This window comes from Staurois parvus, unplaced genomic scaffold, assembly GCF_062004578.1.
Source record: "Staurois parvus isolate SC_StPar_1 unplaced genomic scaffold, SC_StPar_1.0 ptg000068l, whole genome shotgun sequence".
Lineage (NCBI taxonomy): Eukaryota > Metazoa > Chordata > Amphibia > Anura > Ranidae > Staurois > Staurois parvus.
In genome coordinates this window covers 6,182,501-6,202,850 of record NW_028317864.1, presented here as the reverse complement: position 1 = coordinate 6,202,850, position 20,350 = coordinate 6,182,501, and the positions used below count along the sequence as shown (strand labels likewise).

At 40.4% G+C, this 20,350-nt stretch overlaps 1 protein-coding gene across 18 annotated transcripts in view; it reads right to left on the bottom strand.

Moving 5' to 3' along the window:
* Window positions 1–20,350, bottom strand: part of FNBP1 (formin binding protein 1) — a 315,711-nt gene that overhangs the window by 5,587 nt on the left and 289,774 nt on the right. For 7 of the 18 annotated variants that reach the window (XM_089669051.1, XM_089669049.1, XM_089669054.1 and 4 more), the window contains 5 exons: window positions 20,296–20,350; window positions 16,826–16,958; window positions 15,414–15,535; window positions 13,634–13,773; window positions 10,444–13,558 (listed from right to left, as the gene is read on the bottom strand). The exon at window positions 20,296–20,350 is cut by the window's right edge. In XM_089669051.1, coding sequence (XP_089525177.1) covers window positions 13,380–13,558; window positions 13,634–13,773; window positions 15,414–15,535; window positions 16,826–16,958; window positions 20,296–20,350 — 629 coding nt within the window. In that variant the 3' untranslated portion in view covers window positions 10,444–13,379. Of the gene's footprint in view, window positions 1–10,442; window positions 13,559–13,633; window positions 13,774–15,413; window positions 15,536–16,825; window positions 16,959–20,295 lie in introns of those variants that run through there. The other 11 variants (XM_089669052.1, XM_089669050.1, XM_089669057.1 and 8 more) reach the window with 4 other exon arrangements.

The following is a 20,350-nucleotide window of genomic DNA, read 5'->3' as shown; positions in this document are numbered from 1 at the left end:
CAGATAAGATAGACAAGACACAGGCAGAGTGAAGATCAGCCACTTGGGGACTCTATCTAATATTTCATTTATTTTACATCTGGAAAACTGAGACCTCAAGGCAGGCAGAAGCTACTGTATAGGTTCCAAGAGATAAAACTAGCCAATGGATGATTTATTATTCCAGACTGAATTTCAGTTTTGGGTGGATTGCCATTTTAATGATTTTAGTGTTTCATATTCAGGCAGACACAAACATCACCAACTGTATGATGTAGGTCCTGGTTGCAAACTAGTGTCTTAACAATGGCTGAAATCTCCATTGCAATAACTGGACCCAAAACACAGAATGACTCCATTCGTAAAGTTAAAGGGTTTCTTTCTGAAATCTTTTAGAATAGAATGATAAAAGCTCATTCTGGTGCCTTGGCACATGCTCTTTGGAAGTCGTCCGTATCCTTGCTTCATTACCAGAAACAATTATACAGACAGGGTAGTGCTTGTGGACACCTTATTCTGCCTTATTAGCAAAGGAAGAATAAGAATGTTCCTGAAATTATTATTATTATACAGTATTTATATAGCGTCAAAGGGTATGCTCAGCCCTGTACAGTAGCAAGGGGGACAGAACATGAGACAAGACAGTAACAATACAATACACGAGGGGTTCGAGGGCCCTGCTCTTTCGAGCTTACAATCTAGGAGGGAGGGGAAGGTGGTGCAGGAGGAGATGGCTGTGGGGGATGGAGTGGTGGGAGGAGTGGAGGAGGTTAGTTGTTAGGTGAGGTCGGGTGTTAGGTGAGGTTGGGGTAGGCTTCCCTGAAGAGGAGGGTTTTCAGGGTGCGCCTGAAGGTGAGGAGGGTGGGTGACAGTCTGATGGATTGGGGTAGGGAGTTCCAGAGGATGGGGGAAGTCCTGGAGAAGTCCTGCAATCGGGCAAGGGAGGAGGAGACCAGGGAGCTAGAGAGCAGGAGGTCCTGTGAGGAGCGGAGGGCACGGGTAGGGTAGTATTTGGGTATCAGGTCAGTTATGTAGTTCGGGGCGGCATTGTGAAATGAGGGAGACTTCTGTTCCTAGTGGGTCTCCAGGAACTATAAGCTACACCCATTGATGACACGTTAGAGTCATGAACCTACTATATGAAAGGGGGATAAATTTTTCCCCACAGTCAATGTAAACTGCAAAAAGATGACACTCTTTTGTTCAAAGGATGTTCACTTGAATTGTAAATCTCTTTAAAGAGCAATTTGGTTGGCAGATAACATGTAGAATAGAAGGATATTTAGGATTCTAGAGGGTAACCAGATGCACTGGTGTTCATTCTCAAGTGTGACAACATAGATCCTTTAATAAGGGGCCTATTACACTGATGTACTTTTGATGCGTTCCCATTGACGTACAATGGACAGTGCCTTTTTGGTGCACTTTAGAAAAACTGCAGCATACAAAGCTTTCAAAGTGCAGCGCATCTGCAGTGTGAACAGTTAGGTAACAATTCATGTAGAATAGTTTCATTTGCTTTTGCCACCATGTAAAAGCAAGGTAAAGCGCACCACTGCGAAAGTGGCCTAAAAGTAGCAAGATTTCAGCCGTTTCAATGGCTCAGTAAAATCTTCTATCGTCTGCTTGCAATGTTTTGATCAGCACCTAGAAAGAAGAATTTCTGTTGGTGGAGTATAGGAAATTATATGAAGACACTTAAAGGGCTGGCTTTCTTCAGCCCAGCCTTTCAAGGGCAAATGGCTAAACACGCAATCAAGGAACATATATATTTAATGGTTTTACCTGCCAATGGGTTTGTAATTCTGTGCAGACAATCCTGTAATCTACAAACATTTTCCACTCTGAATAGTTAGACAGGTCACACCCATTAAAAATAAGCATTTCAGCTTCCTACCACTTCTCCAGTAAGTAAGCATGCAGCAATGGTAAGCCATGAAACAGAAGACTGACTGTAAGGGCCCGTCCACACTAGAATGCGGAGCGGAGACCAGTATTCCATGCTGGTTTGTCGCACTACATTCCAATCACACTGCCCTTGCGATCTGCAGTGGGTGCCAGTGCAAAGTTAACAGCACCCCACACGCAGGCCACAAACACCCACACCACATCACATGGTACAAAAGTACCATGCATCCCAGTTGCAGCGTGTTTCCAAAAGTAGTGCATGCACTACTTTTAGATGCGCTGCAATTTCAGCCCATTCAAAATGAATGGGCTAAAATCGCACTGCACAGGATTGCATGTGAATCACACAGGAACTGCACAGTGTTCCTGTGCAATTCATATGCAGTTCCTAGTGTGAATGAGCCTGTAATCACAACTCCTATGGCAAGTATAACATTAAACTTAAATGATCGGTATTTTGATAGTGTTTAACTGTTTGCCTGCAGCTTTCCTATGAAAGTACACTTATCATTTGTAACAACACCCTGATAGAGACGATAATAGCATATGTTCTAATATAGGTATACAATAGCAATAGAAGGAGCACTAATGCAAACTTGATACACATAATTATAATAAAGAGCAGAGATATGAAAAAATAACATGATTTATTGTGGAAAGAGCTACTGCCCCTGGTTAAAAAATAATATATGAGCGACAATAGTACATATATGAATCAACAGCATAAAAACACATTTGTACTGATTTGCTACAAATTATTAGAAACACAGCCAAAACCATAAGATCAGAAAATGCTTTTCTCTGCCTCTGATTAACAAGCTGATGTGTGTTCGCATGCTGCAAAGGATTATGGGAGTAATAATGACACAAACCTGACAACCGGTATTCCATGCCATCTCATAAATAGTCAATCTTTTCATATAAACTGTCTGAAGGTTTTCCTTATAAGACTAAGAGGGGATTGTTATCTAAAATACATTTTGGGCAAGGTGCAATAAGTTATTAGAAGGGCCAGTAAATACAAGGTTTAAAGCGGACCTTCCCCCCACCCCCTACAATACAATTCCCTGGTAAATATGTCTTTGCATGCAGATCCAAAACATCTGCAAGTGTTTTTTTTTTTCATTTATAAATGTAATATATATATATTTTTATGTACTTATAACTGAATTCCATTTCCTGGTCATTTTGAGGCACTGGTGACACTGCCAGGGCCTTGCAGATGTCTCCTGGGAAGGCTACATCATCCTTGCCTTCCAGGGAGATCTCATTAGTACACAAGATCTCATAGGAAATGGAATTTTTGGGCTTGGGATCTAGCTGTGCGTCATCATGAGAGGGCAGAATGTATTCCAGATAGTAGACGGAGAGCGAATCATCTTCCCTTACTAATAATGTCCACCAGGAAGGAGCATGAGATTTACAAAAAGGATACAAAGCCCTGCTGTAAACAGTAAATAAGTCTTTTTATATTGTCATTTCACAATGTTTTTAAATGTGCCTTTCCTTTATTTTTGAGGGTCTGGTTGAAGGTCCACTTTAATCCACATATAAAATAAGAATCAATGAAATTTACAGACACACATGTAAAAGTTAAAAGGGGGCTCATGTGAATGGATAATATTTTAATTGCATAATCAAAAGAGATAAAAATGACGCCAAAGAACCACCCATAGCCACTGCCCTATCACATGGTGACAGTATCAAACAGCCACGTGAGATGAAGCCGACTCACCTAAAATTATTCCCCAAATTAAATGGTGCGATCCACGTAACTCACTGCTATGACCCAAACAACAAGGGCCCTTGTTGTTTGGATAATATTTTAATCTGTACATGCGGCTGTGTTCCTGTCCAGTAATTCAAAAGACAGCCTGGATTTTCCTTCTGTGGAAGTGTCCTTTACAGCAGTATTAAACAAAAAAACAAAATACATTACAGTTTACCAGTTCTTAAATGTGGTGACTGCATTCGTTTTTTTTTTTTTCCTTTTGTCAACTGGTGAGCCAGTAACACTTCCTGTCTTAGGGTGTCTCCACTCTGAATGGAGGAGTAATGGAGACACCTTCGAACAGAAGCAATTACAATCTGGGGAGAACGGAGGATTAAATGGACTTCTAGATTTAGATGAACTTGATGAAAAAAATTAAAGATGAACTCCAGCGGACACTTTTTAAACGAGCAAGAGTTTTTATTCCTTTTGGAATAAAAGTTTTACATAAATAAAAGCTGACAATTGTAAGCATACAAAAAAAGAGGGGTTGTGAAAAGAAATTCACAAGGAAAGCGGCTACATTATGAACAGAATGTGATACTCAGAAAAATTTCCAAAAATTATGCTTTATTACACATACAAATTTGACATATGGGCAATCGCCCTGGTTTACCATCACCTCAGTATGAGACAATACACACAGACCTAAAACCATATAAAATGACACCAGTACCGGTCTAAATGCATGTGTAACAAGGACAATGACTACAAGAGTCTAAAGTCCCTGTAGCACTGGTACATAGGTGAACACTTCCCAAAGGAGGTGTATACAAAAATTATACCATAGGTATACCATAACACGTGTTATAAATGTGTAGACTATGCTACTACCAGAATGGTTATATCCCAAACAGGGAGTTTCAAAAAATTATACCATAGATATAAGTATCACATGTATGCAATGCAGCAAGCACAGTATGCGTCAAAAGAATAAGAATAAGAATATTGTAATTAAGAGAAGTGACAAAGGGGGTAATGTAGTGATTTTAAATGAACAAAACTATGTTAGGGAGGTGAAGCGCTTATTAAGTGATTCATCTACCTATAGGAAAGTAGCCACTAATCCTTTTCATATGGTGGCAAAAAAATTAAATTCCATCTTAACACTGGGAAAAGAAGTGGGTTTGTTGACTAAAAAAGAGTATGAGTATCTGAGAACTGAAGAATTTAATCACCCTACTTTTTATATTATCCCCAAAATACACAAAAATCAAGAAAATCCTCCGGGTAGACCTATTGTTTCTGCCATCAATGGTCCCCTAGATAAAACAGGGAAATATATAGATCTGTTTCTTAAAGACATGGTCCCTAATCTCCCCTCTTATGTAAGGGATACTAAAGATGTGTTGGCTAAGATTGAGAATATGATTATTAATGAAAATTCCATTCTAGTGGGAATAGATGTGGAATCACTTTACACCTCTATCCCACATGAATGTGGTGTGAGATCGGCCTCTTACTTCCTTGATAAAACATATCCTACTTTGGGAGGACAGAATGAATTTATTAGTGAGTTGTTGGATTTTGCATTGCGACATAACTTTTTTCAATTTAATAATACCTTTTATCAACAGACTAGAGGTACTAGCATGGGAGCACCGTGGGCTCCGGCCTACGCATGTCTTCATTTAGGTTTCTGGGAGGAGCAGGTTGTCTTCAGATCATCAAGATTTCTTGTTAATGTCCAGATTTGGTTAAGATATATAGATGATGTGTTCCTTGTATGGCGAGGAACATCTGAGGAATTAAAACTTTTCATGGAAGAGTTAAATCAAAACTCCTTCAATATTGGACTTACATATATATCTGATGAAAGATGTATTTCATTTCTGGACCTGGAAATTAGACTTGAGAAAGGAAGACTCCTCACAAAGACATATAGGAAACCAACTGCTGCCAATACCCTATTAGAGGCTAGGAGCTACCACCCACGTTCACTGATTTCAGGGATTCCAGTGGGACAGTTTTTGAGATGTCGGAGAAATTGTTCAAACATCAATGACTTTAGGATGGAGGCTCAGGACCTCTATAGAAGATTTAGGGAAAGGGGATACTCTCACTCTCAAATTAGAAAGGCTCGAAGACGGGCATATCAAACTGACCGCAAGGATCTATTATCTCCTAAAAAGGATGAGAAGGCCAAAATAAGTGATCAACCTGTCAGAATGATAACCCAATTTTGAGCCCAATGGCAAGATGTAAAATTAATATTAGAAAAACATTGGAAAATTTTAACTCAATGTCCCAAATTGAATAAGATTGTAGGTGAACGCCCCCAGATGGTAGCAAAAAGAGCACCAAATCTTGGTGATCTCCTTATCCACTCTGATTATCAACCGTTAAAACAAACAACATGGTTAAAATCATGTACTAAGGGGATGTTTAAATGCGGAAAATGTCAAATCTGTAAATATGTGGACCGTACGGATTCTTTTTCTGATTCAGGAAACAACACTCACTATAAAATTCAAAGTCTCATAAATTGCTCCACAGTGAGAGTGTTATATATTTTAACCTGTCCTTGTAAAAAGATGTATATAGGTAAGACCAAAAGACAACTTAAAGTACGAATAGGTGAACACTTTAGAGATATTAGATCAAATGACCCTGAAAGCAATCTTGCACAACATTATGCTAAATATCATGGAGGTAAACTGGATGGCACAAAAGTGAAAGGTTTCTATGCATTGCACTTTCCACAAAGGAGAGGTGATTTTGACAGAGAATTGCTTAAAAAGGAGAAATATTGGATATATAAGCTTGATACATTATACCCTAAGGGGTTAAATGTGGAATGTGATCTCCAAGTATTTTTGGATAAATAGATCTACATAGTTATGTACCCTTATATTTCCATATGTTGACTAACCTATGGCATTTCCCTGTTTTCATTAATAGTTGGATTATATGCTAAATAATTAAGGTTAATCTTTTTTCGCATTTGGGAACAATATTGACGATCTCATGATATAAGTTTGAGTATATTTTCTCTAAGAATAACTATACCATAAATGGGTATTTGAAATCTGGGTATTTTTGATAAAATAATTCATAATGAGATCCCTTAGTCAATATTGCCATCTTGTGGTGGTTTTGTGGTAACTTATATTGTACTTTTTAGGAACTTGATTTAATGAATAGGCCTGGTAATTCTTTCACTAATATTGCCATCTTCTGGTGAGAATGTGGTAATGTCTCAACTGATCATTATATTTAATCTATGGTCTTTCGATTTATATATGTATTGTTAAAATTGCTAAGCCTTTCCTTTCTCTGATACTTCCAGTCGCCTGTTTTTTAATTGTATTCAATAATGACCAGCAGCTGTGCTAAGTATTTAGCCCCTTTTTTTCTCCATTGGGAATAGCTGCAAGCTAGTTTTTGCATAAATGGGTGGGTCTTAACCCACTATAAATAGGAAATTGAAATGCAGTTGTCTCATTGGTTCTGACGAAGCTGAGTGAGATACGCCCATCGGCGAAACGCGTTGACGTCATACGTCAGATACGTCACTTCCGGTCATGCGCATTAGGTGGAACGCACGCTGACCTACAAGGAGGAAGCCATTTTCACATGCCATGAGGCAAGCCTAGGCAGCACAGGCGCCGAGAAGAGGCTGGAACCCGCGGTATATCGGCGGATGTCAGCGGTGGTTCCTTGGCCTCTCTGGCCTTGTATGGCAGTACCTATGAAGGATATTCTTTCCTCTCCTATTATCCATTGCACAGGTGGTGAGTGGACTGTTGCAGGACACTAGATATATGGTCCTATGTGACATATATGACCTATATATACAGAGTGAAAGCTCTTTCAGTGACTTTCCACATATTGTTTGTTTCATTACAGGATGGGGACATCATGGTGCTTTGTATAAGAAACAAGATATACCATATGTATTTCAACAGGCAGAAGATCTATTGGGATGTGTATTGTTTTTCTCACAGAAAGTGGTATGTAGTCCACATGCAGTGGTGAAGAAACCATTTCAAGCAGTGCGCTGCTTTATGCATCTATCCTTCCATCCTGGTAAAAAATGGGGCATATTTATATTCAAGAGCCCTAGGAAACAGCTGGTAATAATCACAGATGAATGGGCCCCAACCACTTGTGCCGGCATAGGAATGTACTGCATTATTTACATGACATTTATGTTTTGTCTCATATAGGCCTAGAGGCATGCCTTCTTTTTGACGCATACTGTGCTTGCTGCATTGCATACATGTGATACTTATATCTATGGTATAATTTTTTGAAACTCCCTGTTTGGGATATAACCATTCTGGTAGTAGCATAGTCTACACATTTATAACACGTGTTATGGTATACCTATGGTATAATTTTTGTATACACCTCCTTTGGGAAGTGTTCACCTATGTGCCAGTGCTACAGGGACTTTAGACTCTTGTAGTCATTGTCCTTGTTACACATGCATTTAGACCGGTACTGGTGTCATTTTATATGGTTTTAGGTCTGTGTGTATTGTCTCATACTGAGGTGATGGTAAACCAGGGCGATTGCCCATATGTCAAATTTGTATGTGTAATAAAGCAAATTTTTTTCTGAGTATCACATTCTGTTCATAATGTAGCTGCTTTCCTTGTGAATTTCTTTTCACAACCCCTCTTTTTTTGTATGCCTTTTTTGGCTACTGAATGGAGACCATTTACTGGGTGATACGGTAATTTATTGTACGACCTCTTAATAACTATCTTTGACAATCGTAAGCACCCCAGTCAGTTGTAAATTGCTTGCCTCAACCCTCTAAGGCCTCGTTCACACCATCAATGCAGAAAAACCGATGTGCAGATTTCACTTGCAGAGACATCAGTTTACATGCAAGCCTCAATGAGTTTTATACACGTTGCAGATTCCTGTGCAGGAAAAATCTGCAGGTGATGTCAGCGTTGTGGTGTGAACAGGGCACATAGAGAACAATTGATTTTGTTGGTGCCCTTGCAGACCGTGTGCAGAAAAACTGACATCTCTGCACCATGGTGTAAACGAGGCCAAATACTTTTGCTGGACACCTTGGACTATTAAATAAAGTTGAAGCACAAAGTAACAGACATACTGGCCACACCTCAGGGTGAGAACAAAGGAATAAAAGCCTTAAAAAAGAAAATGAATGCAGCTACCACACCTAATGATTGGTAAGCTTCTATACAATAAATTTTCGCTTTTGGGCTTAATACTGCTTTAAATTTAAACAGCTAACAACATAATGCAGTGGTCTAAATTTGGGGGGGACATGTCACAATGTGGTTCTGTTATTACCTTTATAATTACCAACTATGTAGGGCAAGGGTCTGCCTCATCGGATATCTGTTGAATAGATTGTTTAGGTAGGCGCTAGCATTGTATGGTAAAGCTAAAGCTGATTGTACCAAGATTGTCCAATCAAATTGTAATCTGTGTGGTCATCTTTAGGATAGCTCAATCATTTCATGTGTTGCTTCAGTTCCAATGTTGCTTGATTGACTGGGCTGTTTCTGACCTCCATAGGGGGCAATAATGGGAGCATCAGATTTGCTGCAGCACAGTCCTTTCCAGCCAGATGGACAATCTAAAGGTGAGAGGCAACCAGCCCCTCAATTTTCTATGAAGAATAGGGAAGAAACAAAAAAAAGTGTGCAACACTGTCAATGCTGGCTGGGTATTACAAAGGGTTCCTATCACTTGTTCAAGAATAGGCAAGTGTCATCCTGCCCTGTGTTCTCGACAAGGTATTTTAAGGCACCCATAGATATGACGTTACAGACAGCTCCATTTTGTGATGTACCAGACACAGACAAACCACTTCCTCTAAAGAAGTCCATAGATGACTCGATTTTCTTTCCTTTCACCATACGAAAATCACTCAATCCTGCCATCAACAGTCAGTGTTGATGGAGGAATGACTCCAGCAGCCCTATTATATTCTGCCGATGGGGGAAGGGGGATGTGGGGAGCCTTCCCAGCCAGCAGAACACAAGGATTACTGTTAGCGGCTATAGCTGCTGGCAGTAATTGAATGTCATAAATCTGACAGGCTGGTTGTACCAAAGTCGATCAATGGATATACTTAGATACAATCAGCCTGCTAAAAATAGATCAAATGTCTGCTGGTTCAGCAGCTCCATGTATGGCCAGCTTTTTCAAAAAAAAAAAACAGATAAGAGGAGATTGGTCTGGTTTCCCTTTTTTTTTTAAGCCCTGATAAGCTGGCACTGAAGGTTTCTATGGAATCTTACCATTTAAAAACAAAATGAAAAGAATCACATATAATGCACAATACAATAATCACGGATATATTTGCATTGTACTGAATGTACCATTTCACAGCTAACAGGATGCGGTCAGCACCTTTCTTAGATAGATAGCCCCCATTCATCAGGACCAGCAGTGAAAGGGCCACAAGACATCTATGCAACTCCATTGGTCTCAGTACAGTGGGCACAATAAGTTTATGGCATCACGTGGTTACAGCAATCTACAGCTACATTCACTTCCACAAGGAAACAGCTATTTTATCTATAGGACTAAAGAGTAGAGAGATCCAGGACATAAGGTTGTCCTGTCACAAGATGGTAGTGTTGGTGGAGACCTCCTTCCTTCCCAATCCACAGAATAGGAATGAGCCTGAAGAAGAGTAACTCAATAGCTATTGCAGAGTGGAAATGAGTGTAGTGTTAAATTACTGTAACCATATGATGTCATAAACTCATTGTGATTGCTAAACTGAAATCAATGGAATTGTAAGGATGTCTTGTGACCCTTTCACTGCCAGTCCTGATGAAGTAGAGTGATCTATGAAAGGCATTGACTGCAATATGTTACCTGAGAAATGGGACACTCCATATAATGTTAATATATAAGTGGTCTTTGTAATGCATCAAAAAAAGAATAGTGTATTGCGCATCATATGTGATTCTCCTAAACTTACTGGGAAATCATTATTTGTATTCATGTGTTGAATTTATATCCTTGGGTGCTGTCCCAGAAAGCCCCAATTTCTTTTTCAGTTGTAATTATTTTAGTGAACCAGCCGATGTAATGAAGGGTTCTGAAACTCCCTGTCTAACAATTGCTGAATTTAAAAGACCATTTGCTGTTGTCTCTGTCAACCTTTAGTGTCATTAAACGCTTGGTAGAAAACATTTCTTAGGTTTCTGTACATGGCTACTTGGACAAACAGTCTTAAGTCTGGGAAAGATACAGTAGATCCTACAGGAAAGATGTAGGTAATGCCTCTACCCATTTATCTTTCCCATGAAAATAAATCAGAATCTTAGATAACAGAGCCAATTCCATCCAGACAGGAAAATCTGCCCATATAGGAAATTTGAAATTTCTGTCCTATAACAGGCACAGGGAGTTTGTTAAAATGGACGTTTGGCAATAGGCTTTCAATATAATGGAAATCCCCCAAAACAATCAAGGTTCTTTCACTATATTAGAGAATCTTCAACATTACAAACCTATATTATGACTAACTGCATAGCAGAACATTGCTCCATCACATTGGGAAGCCATGGATTACCTGTGCTTGCACTATATCATTACTATTAAACATATATCTTCTATGAGATAAATAATTTCTGGAGTTTTATATACAATCTCTATAATTATTTTATACCAAAAAAATAGAATGAGGTTGCCAATTTATACCTTATGATAAATACACACCAATGGATGGAGTTTAAAGTACATGGCTGTAGTTGGGCAGATTTTAGAACAAGTACAATAAAGTGTTTGGCATTGCCAGTGATACACTATAAATAGGCAGCAAGCTTTGAAAATGATCCTTTCTGTAAGTTTGTAGCATTGTGAGATAAGAGACTGCTGGAAATCTTCTGCCTTTCAAATGACCAAGACCGCTCAAAATGCTCATGAAAAAAGCAATCTTCACTTGGACATCCAGTAGAATATGAGTAAGATTCGTGACAGATATGAGGTCCGTTTGCTATAATCATGTAATGCAACAAAGCAAAAGATCTCTGCAGCTCCAGGTGCAGAAAAAATACAGGACCACTATATCATCTTTGTTCAGTAACAGAGCTGAGTCACGTCCATTACGTGCACCCATGGGCTCACAGTCAGGAAAGTTTTTGGAAACCATTGCACTTCACTCGAGCCAGGTGCTGATAGCTTCAGCCAATCCTGGCCTCTGAGGGATGTGGTATCATTATTTGAGATCCAATGGCTCTTGGGGTGCTACTAGTATATATTGCTGTTAACTATCCATTCAGTTCTCTTCCTTCAGGATAAAAAGGGGGAATCCAAGAGTGGTGGTATAAGTTATCTTAAAGGTGCAATGCACTATTAATATTTGGTGTTGGAACAGATGGACAGAGCTACCACCTCCTGAATCATCCACACCTTCAGAACCCAGGTGCTCAGGCTGGAAGGGCTCCGGAAACCTCCAAAGCTTAGACAATCATAGGGAAAAGCTGGCCCCATAGTATATCGGCGAAAACATACATTCCTTATTTAAAAAATATAACATATGAAAAGTCAATGCGTTTAGGCCGTCAGGCCTTAGTCATGGCTCAACGTCAAACCATGTTGGAATTTCATACAGCTGCAAGCCACTGTTTTAAATAAAGAATGTTCATTTCAATAATTAATTTACATTTTAGCTGATATACCATGGTGCCGTCTTTTCCCTGATTGTGTAATATTTGCTGTTAACCCATACCTTGTGTGTCTACATGTTCCAGGAATGAAAATCCTTCCTTGTCTGCCCTTCTCTTTGTTCTGAACCAGTTTTATTAAAAGCGTTAACCAAAACTGATGATACTGTGCCCCACAGAGGCTAGAATTTTAAAAGCTATTGGCTTCAAGATGGAGTACATTTTACTACTGGGGCTTCAATCTCCCCTGTCTCCAGGCCAATGGGTCAACTCATTTGGCTGTAAAACCATCAAATATTTAAAGAAAGAAGATCAACTTTTGGATTTTCAATTAATCACTGGCAATTACCTTCTCCACAGTAAATGAATAACCTGCCCAGGTTAAAGAAGTACTCCAGCATAAACAAAAATGTTTCCATACTTTCTAATAGCAGGACTGTTAAGACCTCTAAATATAACCTATTCACAGTTTTGTCCAGGTTTCTGAAGCTATAAGAATCTTCAGTAGACATTTTGCCTTGGGTCAAAAGTCAGCCAGTTTGCACTTTTAGGCTAACAGCCTACTTTTTCTGACCTGTGCCTATAGGCTCTTTGGGGTAAAGAAATATCTAGTAATCGAGAAATTGTAAGTCAACTCTCAACTTTTACGTAGGTCTGTAGCCACCGTCAGCCTTCCACCTTAAGGCTCTCTACCTTTTTGGATAAGTAGACTTTCTTTCATCCTTCAAAAACTCTGTCACAACGTATCTACACCATCTTGATCTATACTCGTTGACAAATGATAAATGGCAGGACATTTTACAAAGGGGTTATTTGCATGGAAGCTTGGTCAATGAGATCAAATCTACCATAATTCCATGGACTCAATCTTTCTGCAACTATAGACACATCTACAAATGGGGTTTAGGTGGATGAAATACAAGTTGTTATAGACTTTTGAGTTAGGAAATGGGCCATACAGCTCTAGCTCCCTTTACTGTTCTTTATACACCGCGTGCCAAGGACCAAGCTAACCGAAGCCAGTCACTGGGACAAGTAAGCAGGTGCCAAGGGACACACACATTGTTGAGGGTAAAGCCCCTTTACAGACAGACAGGCAGATGAGGTTAGATGTAAGTCTTGGCACCTTTGGCATTTTTGTCCAAATAAACTTCGATGTAAGATGTTGGAACATAACCCTCCTCCTCCTCGCTCCTGCGAATCCGTGTCCATCCGTCTCCTTTGTCCTCCTCGATGACATTCAGTATTTCACCTTCTGCTACAGATATGGTTCCTTCATTTTCACCTAGTGGGACATGGTCAGAGTCAGCACCGTAAAATTAAATGTAGAGCGAAGTGTACCAAAATATGAGGGCATTACCGTCAAAGGGGTATAAGGCTTTACAAGTTCCTATTGTGGGCAGGGGCTCCTCGTCATCAAAATCATCATCGAACTCTGTGGGTGTCACCTTCACTTCCGTCTCCTGGCTCTGATCTTCTGTGTAACTGCCATCTGGGCTGCTCAAGAGAGAAAACCATAGAATCACTATAGCAACAGACTCCAGAACCACCAGAGGATGTTGCAGTGTGAGCAGAACATCATCAGGCTATCTAAGCTAAATGACAGGGGAAATGTTTTAAAGCTCAATGGCATTCAAAACTTTTGGTTTTGGGAAGGGCGGGCAGGAGATTGAACTCTTTTGTCAGGTTTCACTGCAGCTGGTGTTCACGCTGAAGACATTTTTTTTTATGAAACTGTAATTGCCATCTGTGCAACCATAGAGGGATTTTCTATAGCTGTTCTGCCCAACGCCTGTTGCTGAAATGGGAAAGGAGGAGATTGTCTCCTGGGATCACAGACCACAGTAAAATCCTGGTAGAGGTTGTATACCTTCTACACTCTACTAGAATATGTGTTTTATCACTGCCTGTGCTCTCACTGGGAAGATTTTCAGTTCCTTCTGACACCCACCACCTACACAGGACATGAGGGTATATCGTCCTTATATCTTAGAGATTCCAAGTTCCCTTTAGTTCCTCTGTTAAAAATAAACTCGCTGTCTGCAAAGCTCAATAGCTTAACCCCTTCTTTTTTTTCCAAAAATATTTTATTAATATCAGCATAGACAAGATAGCATATAGAGCATATACAGCTATAAAGCACAGCCAGAACACAGACATGAAACATTACTTTCCGTTTTGCAGACGGGATTTAGTGTAAACCATAATACAAAGCAATGTGGTGTAGAAAAATACATCAAGCTTACAATTCAAACCATTGAATACTTGGAGGAAAGTAGGTACAACACTGAATGTGTATGCCGTCTTGTCTTCAGTATCAGCAATGCATAATGATGAGGTGATATGAAGATTAGAGCCTGGAAGGCATTAGATGTTGAGCTTAACCCCTTCTTAACCATGCTATAGCCGAATGAAGGCTACAGTGCGGTTGCCCAGTTCTGGGAGGGTGTTATGCAATGTCCTCCCAGAACACACCCCCAGTGCCGTGTACCCGGCGCTGTCTGTGATCGCTGTGTCCTCTGGACACAGCTGATCAAATGACAAGGTAAAGGGCCAATCAAAGAAGCCTTTTTCCACACGATCAGCTGTGTCCAATCACAGCTGTTCACCATGTAAATACACTTGCTGGTTACTGGCAGTACTTTCCTCATACTGTAAGTAATGCCGATAACCGGCAACTGTAAAAACAGAAATCTACACTGATAATCAGAGCGCTGATTATCAGTGCAGCCCCAAAAGTGCCCAACAGTGCTATGCATTTTAATTCTTGGTCTTTGTTTATAGTGCAAAAAATAAAACACCCAGTGATGATTAAATACCACCAAAAGAAAGCTCTATTTGTGTAAAAAAAATGATAAAAATTTCATATGGGTACAATGTTGTATGACCGCGCCATTGTCATTTAAAATGCAACAGCGCTGAAAGCTGAAAATTGGCCTGGGCAGGAAGGGGGTAAAAGTGCCCAGTAGGCAAGTGGTTAAGTTGACATTTCCACATGCAATTGAATAAATCAGGGTAGCGAATCCTCTCCCTTCCCTCTGTACAGCTCTGTACAAAGTTTCCAATTAAAGAGCAAGAGTCTGAAAGCAAACAGCTTAGAAAACCCATAGAGTTCTGTCTTCACACTCAGTATACTGTACCTCTCCCGGTCCTGTGCACAATTGTTGACTGGAGCAGTGTTTTGCGTTTCATACAGGCCACTTTGCCGACGGGAACTGTCATTGCGGACAGGAAGTCTTCCTTCGACTTCTGCCAGCCAACTCTGCAAAAAGTCCATATTATATTGGTTAATCTTTTACTGTATATAAAGTCCATCTTCTCTATTACCTGCAGAGTATTTATATGGCTGTCTTTCCCTGATAGGCGTTACTTTAGTTATAAAGGGATACTTCCACCCTAAACTGCACATTGGTGAGAGAAGTGGCTGCTGTTGGAAGGATTTAAAGCAAGGAGCCACCTCCCACTCAGAATCCCAGTGCCTGAAAACATGTTAAACCCGAGGGTACTGTGCTGTGTAACACAACCTGATTGGTCCATGGTGATAAATCACCCACCCTCTGATTTTTCAATACTCTGTAAATCATTGACCTGGGATAGTAGGCATGCAGCAAGTGGGGTCACTGTAAAGTGAAAACTTTTGATCTGTGCTTGCTCCAGATCAGTGCCTCAGAAAAACTGGCACCATGGAATCTTCATTAAGGCATACAGGATTTTTAGGAGAGCTAAGCAATGATAGCCTACATACCTCCCCTCAGTGCTGGTTTTCTTTAAAGTGGACAGTTACAATGTCCAGCTGCTATGAGAGAAGAGAGGACATCTAGTGTAAGTGCCAAGTCACATAGCTGAGGACCCTCTCGGACAGGAGAGAAGTGCGACCCAATGGGGCCACCATTAAGGCCTAACTCTGGGCAAAAAAAGTTTTCCTTTGCAGTGGGGCTGTGTCCGCACTGCATGGGTTAACTGCTCATTTTGTACAGGGGCGAACAGAAAGCCAATACTCACCTGATCCTCCGCTCCCCCACAATCCAGCGGTGGACTGTTCCCGATGTCCCTTTTTCCAGAGCAGGTCTGTGGGTGTGATGACATCAGGAACAGTCCACTGCACAAGACTGCTGGATCGCAGGGGGGGTAGTGGTTGGAGGCGCAGGAGGAGCCGAAGGTATCGGTCTTATGCTGGAGGAATCGGAGGAGTATATCTCACTTCTTTAATCCGCTGGACAAAAACGAGCAGTTAACCCTTGCAGTGTAGGCACAACCCCACTGCAAGGGAACATAGGGAAAAGGGGGGGGGGTGCCCAGAGTTGGGCTTTAGAGTGAACATGTTGTTTTTCCCTGCAAAGAACAGAGTTTGTTTTAAGGAATTTTGAAGAAGGCTGAGGTGAATAGTTATATAGCCTGGTTAAAATGGTCTCAATTTGAAGCTTGAGTAAAAAAAAAAAAAATAGCTAGAGAAAGTCTGTCCAACCCTTTTAGTAAGGAATTCTGGGAAGTAGGGCTTGGTGTAAAATGTCCCTTCTCTATCTGATATGACAAGGAGAACATGTATACTCACTTCAAACTTTTGTACTTCCACACGTAGTTTCTCAATGTTATTTCCAATCTCTATCAACTTTTGACCGACACTGCCAGCATCTCCCATCTGTGGATTCTTCAGATACACGTCCCTCATCTTCGTCAAGGCATCCCTGTGTTACAAATAAAAGGAAAAAAAACTATATAGTAGAGCCCATTTATAAACATGGGGTAGTCAAAAACATTACAAGTATTTTGAAACTGAAATCTGGCTACTGTGGCTTCTGGTTCATTTTGCACCTGAGTTTAAGGATCAAGCCCACCATGGGCTACTTGCTTAAAGTAGACCTAAACCTAAACTAGATGTCATTCAGCACAGTGTGTATTCTTACCATTTCTGTCATCCTCTGCATCTCAGCTCTTCTGATCATCTCCAGACTCTTTCAACCACTTCCTGTCTACATGATCTCTTCCAGCATCAGCTGCAAGTGATAGCTCAGGGCTGGCTTCCCGATAGGGGCCATGGTAGAGAAAGGCCCGTGTGACGTGTGTCAGCGCAGCCAATTGTAGCCCCCATCTGGGGTGTATGTAACCGTGTGACAATACAGCATAATTGGGAGGGCATGAAGGGCATTAACAACTACTTCCGTGACATATCTGCAATATTTTACACAGAAAGTTGCATATTTAGAAATATTAAAATCAACTTCTAAATTATCTTGTAAGATTATATGAGATTTTAGTGGTTAGGTTTACATCTACTTGGCATTACTGACATTTATAGGTAAAGTTGATCCAGGGAATATCAGATTGCCTCTTGGGGGATCAGGAAGGATTTTTGTTCCCTGCAGGAGCAAATTGGATCATGCTTTGCTGGGTTTTTTTGCTTTCCTCTGGATCAACTGTGGGTATAGGATTATAACTTTTTTTTATTGGTTGAACTGGATGGACCTTTGTCTTTTTTTTCAGCCAGACTAACTATGTAACTATTATAAAAAACAGTCCTGGCTTCAAGAATAACCAGTTATTATTCTTTAGTATGTGGGACAGATACCAGAGCCATAGCTGAAGATGGAGTTCATACAAATACATATGGAAGGACACTAAGGTGGATAAGGGACAAGATGGCTACTTTATATCTTCAGCTCAGTAAGGCTTAAAGTGAACCTATAATCTTTTTAATACGTTTATATACTCATATCAAAAAGATCAGGCTGATGTAAATAGTACTTATGATGTGTTGTAATGTTAGAAAACTCTTGTTTCAATGTATAATTTGTAATGATATATTTACATGGGGACAGACATTCATTGCACATGCATGCTCTGCTTCCTATATGTGGAGCCTGGTAAGCTGAATCAGCACCTTGCTTCTTATATGTCTTTAATATTCCATCACTGAGATTTCTTGCCATAATTACTAATTCCTGTCTACCACACTAGAATCTGATCGCATAGGTATTCACACCTATGTGATCTGATTCTGCACATTGCACCGCGTTTTGCGGACCGATTTCAGGGTGTCGTTAACGTAACATACACGCCCGCAGCTGTTTGCATGAATGGGGTGCAATTCTGATGCGGTGCGGAATCCGCACAGGAAACGCTGCAAATTCCACACTGCATCAGTGTGAACCAGGGCTAAATGTTTTAAAATTTTAGTGCTCACTACAAATACACCGTGCTTTCCTATTAAATATTAAATCTGGGAATACATGGGTCAGATTTTTCGATCAGCCAGCAGACCAATTGAAATAAACTGAACGGATTCCTCCATCCACACATGGAAGGTGGATGGAGGAATCCTCCTAACTGTATGGTATTCTGACAGTGGGGACTCCCTGCTGTCAAGATACATTGATCAGCACTGCAGCCAATTGGCTGCAGTGCTGATCAATGTATTAAACATACATTTTCTAACAAGCCTGTTGGTGAGAAGTCAATAATTTTAGATCAACTTTCTCATGAATGAAAACGGCCATAGATGGGTCGAAATGTGGCTGACCCCTGTTGAACTAGCTGAATTTAGATCCATCTATGGCCAGCTTAAGATGAACAAGATATCAGGCCCCTCCTCACCTAGATCAGTTACTGGTACAGTAATGTGTCAGCCTAAAGAAAGCCGCGGGTGAAAGGAAAACAAATGCTCGATTCAACTGACTGTGTTGATGTGGGAGTCCCTCCTGCAAAGCTATTGTGTTCTGCTGGTGGGAAACATTCCTGCCGGAAGAACACAACGATCACTACTGGCGGCTGTAGTTGATGGCAATGATCGCATGAAAAAAATCCTACAGGCTGGTTGTAATGAAGTCAATTGATGGATCAACTTTAGTACAACCAACCTGCCCACATATGGATCAAATGTTGGCTGACCGGGCTTTATGTAGAGGATAGTAAAAATTCAAAAGCACAAGTAGAAAGTTTCTATGGAAGACCCCCTGAAGACAGCATTTGTAGGCAGTGATAAAACGTTATATCTGGCATCATTTTATTGGATGGTTGTTATTTTCTATGACTTGTAACATTGCTTTCATTTCTCATATCTCTCAAAAGTTAACATTTTTATAACCCTGGACTTCAGCCTCGTCAGTTAAAAGAGACCAATCCCCCCCCCCCCCCCCCCCATTTTTAAGGATACACTTATGTATTGTGATATTGTGAAGCAAGTATGATCTTTACCACGTTACTGCAGCACAGTGCAATTGTAACACACATACTGTGAATTGTGGTGTGCTACATCAGAAAAAATTGTATATGTCATTTTGGCATCATTAACGTTGAGGTCTACTTATATTTTGCCCTCCCTGGTTCTGTCTTCCCCCTCATCTACATCCTAGTTAATTTTTTTCATATAGAAAACTTCCATTTTCATTTCCCACCTTTTTAGACTCAGTGATATCATCACAAGGTCTCTGTGCATCTCTATGCAATGCAAGCAAATGACGGCTGGTGGGAAGGGCCAGCAAGGTGCTGTATATAGCTTCCTGAAAACACCACATCACCCTGCTTCGGTACTATTCTCAAGAGCCGTGAGTCCTGAAGCACACAGTGGGCTGGATCTTTGGAAGAGTTATGCAAATAACAAATGCCATGATAGGTAAAGGGAGTCTGGAGCAGTGGGCATTCCTAAGCAGACTGCATTTGTGTGTAGACATTCTAGGTAATGCCACTGTGTAATGCTGAGCCTCTGTAATTGAAAGTACTACATTTTAATGGAAGGGGCAGACCAGGGACTGTAAGGCTGGGGTGGAAAGACTAGATGATGTTGGAAGTCCTCCAGTCAGGAAAGGTGGGCTCTATCTGCAGCTTTTTATACGCACTGTGAGAGCTCATCCTATTACATCTTATTTACAAAGTGAATAAACCTAAATAAAGCTTTCCCGGATCATTATGTAAGTGGCTGGCCTGTATATGGGTTGGCTGCTGCAAAGTAACAGGCTGTGAACTTGCACCCCTCTTTGATTGCTTTATAAACAAAAGGTCCCATAAGATGGCCATGGTGTTCCTTACCTCTGATCGATCTCTTTCTGGATATCTTTATTTAGCTCGTCAACCTTTTGCTGCA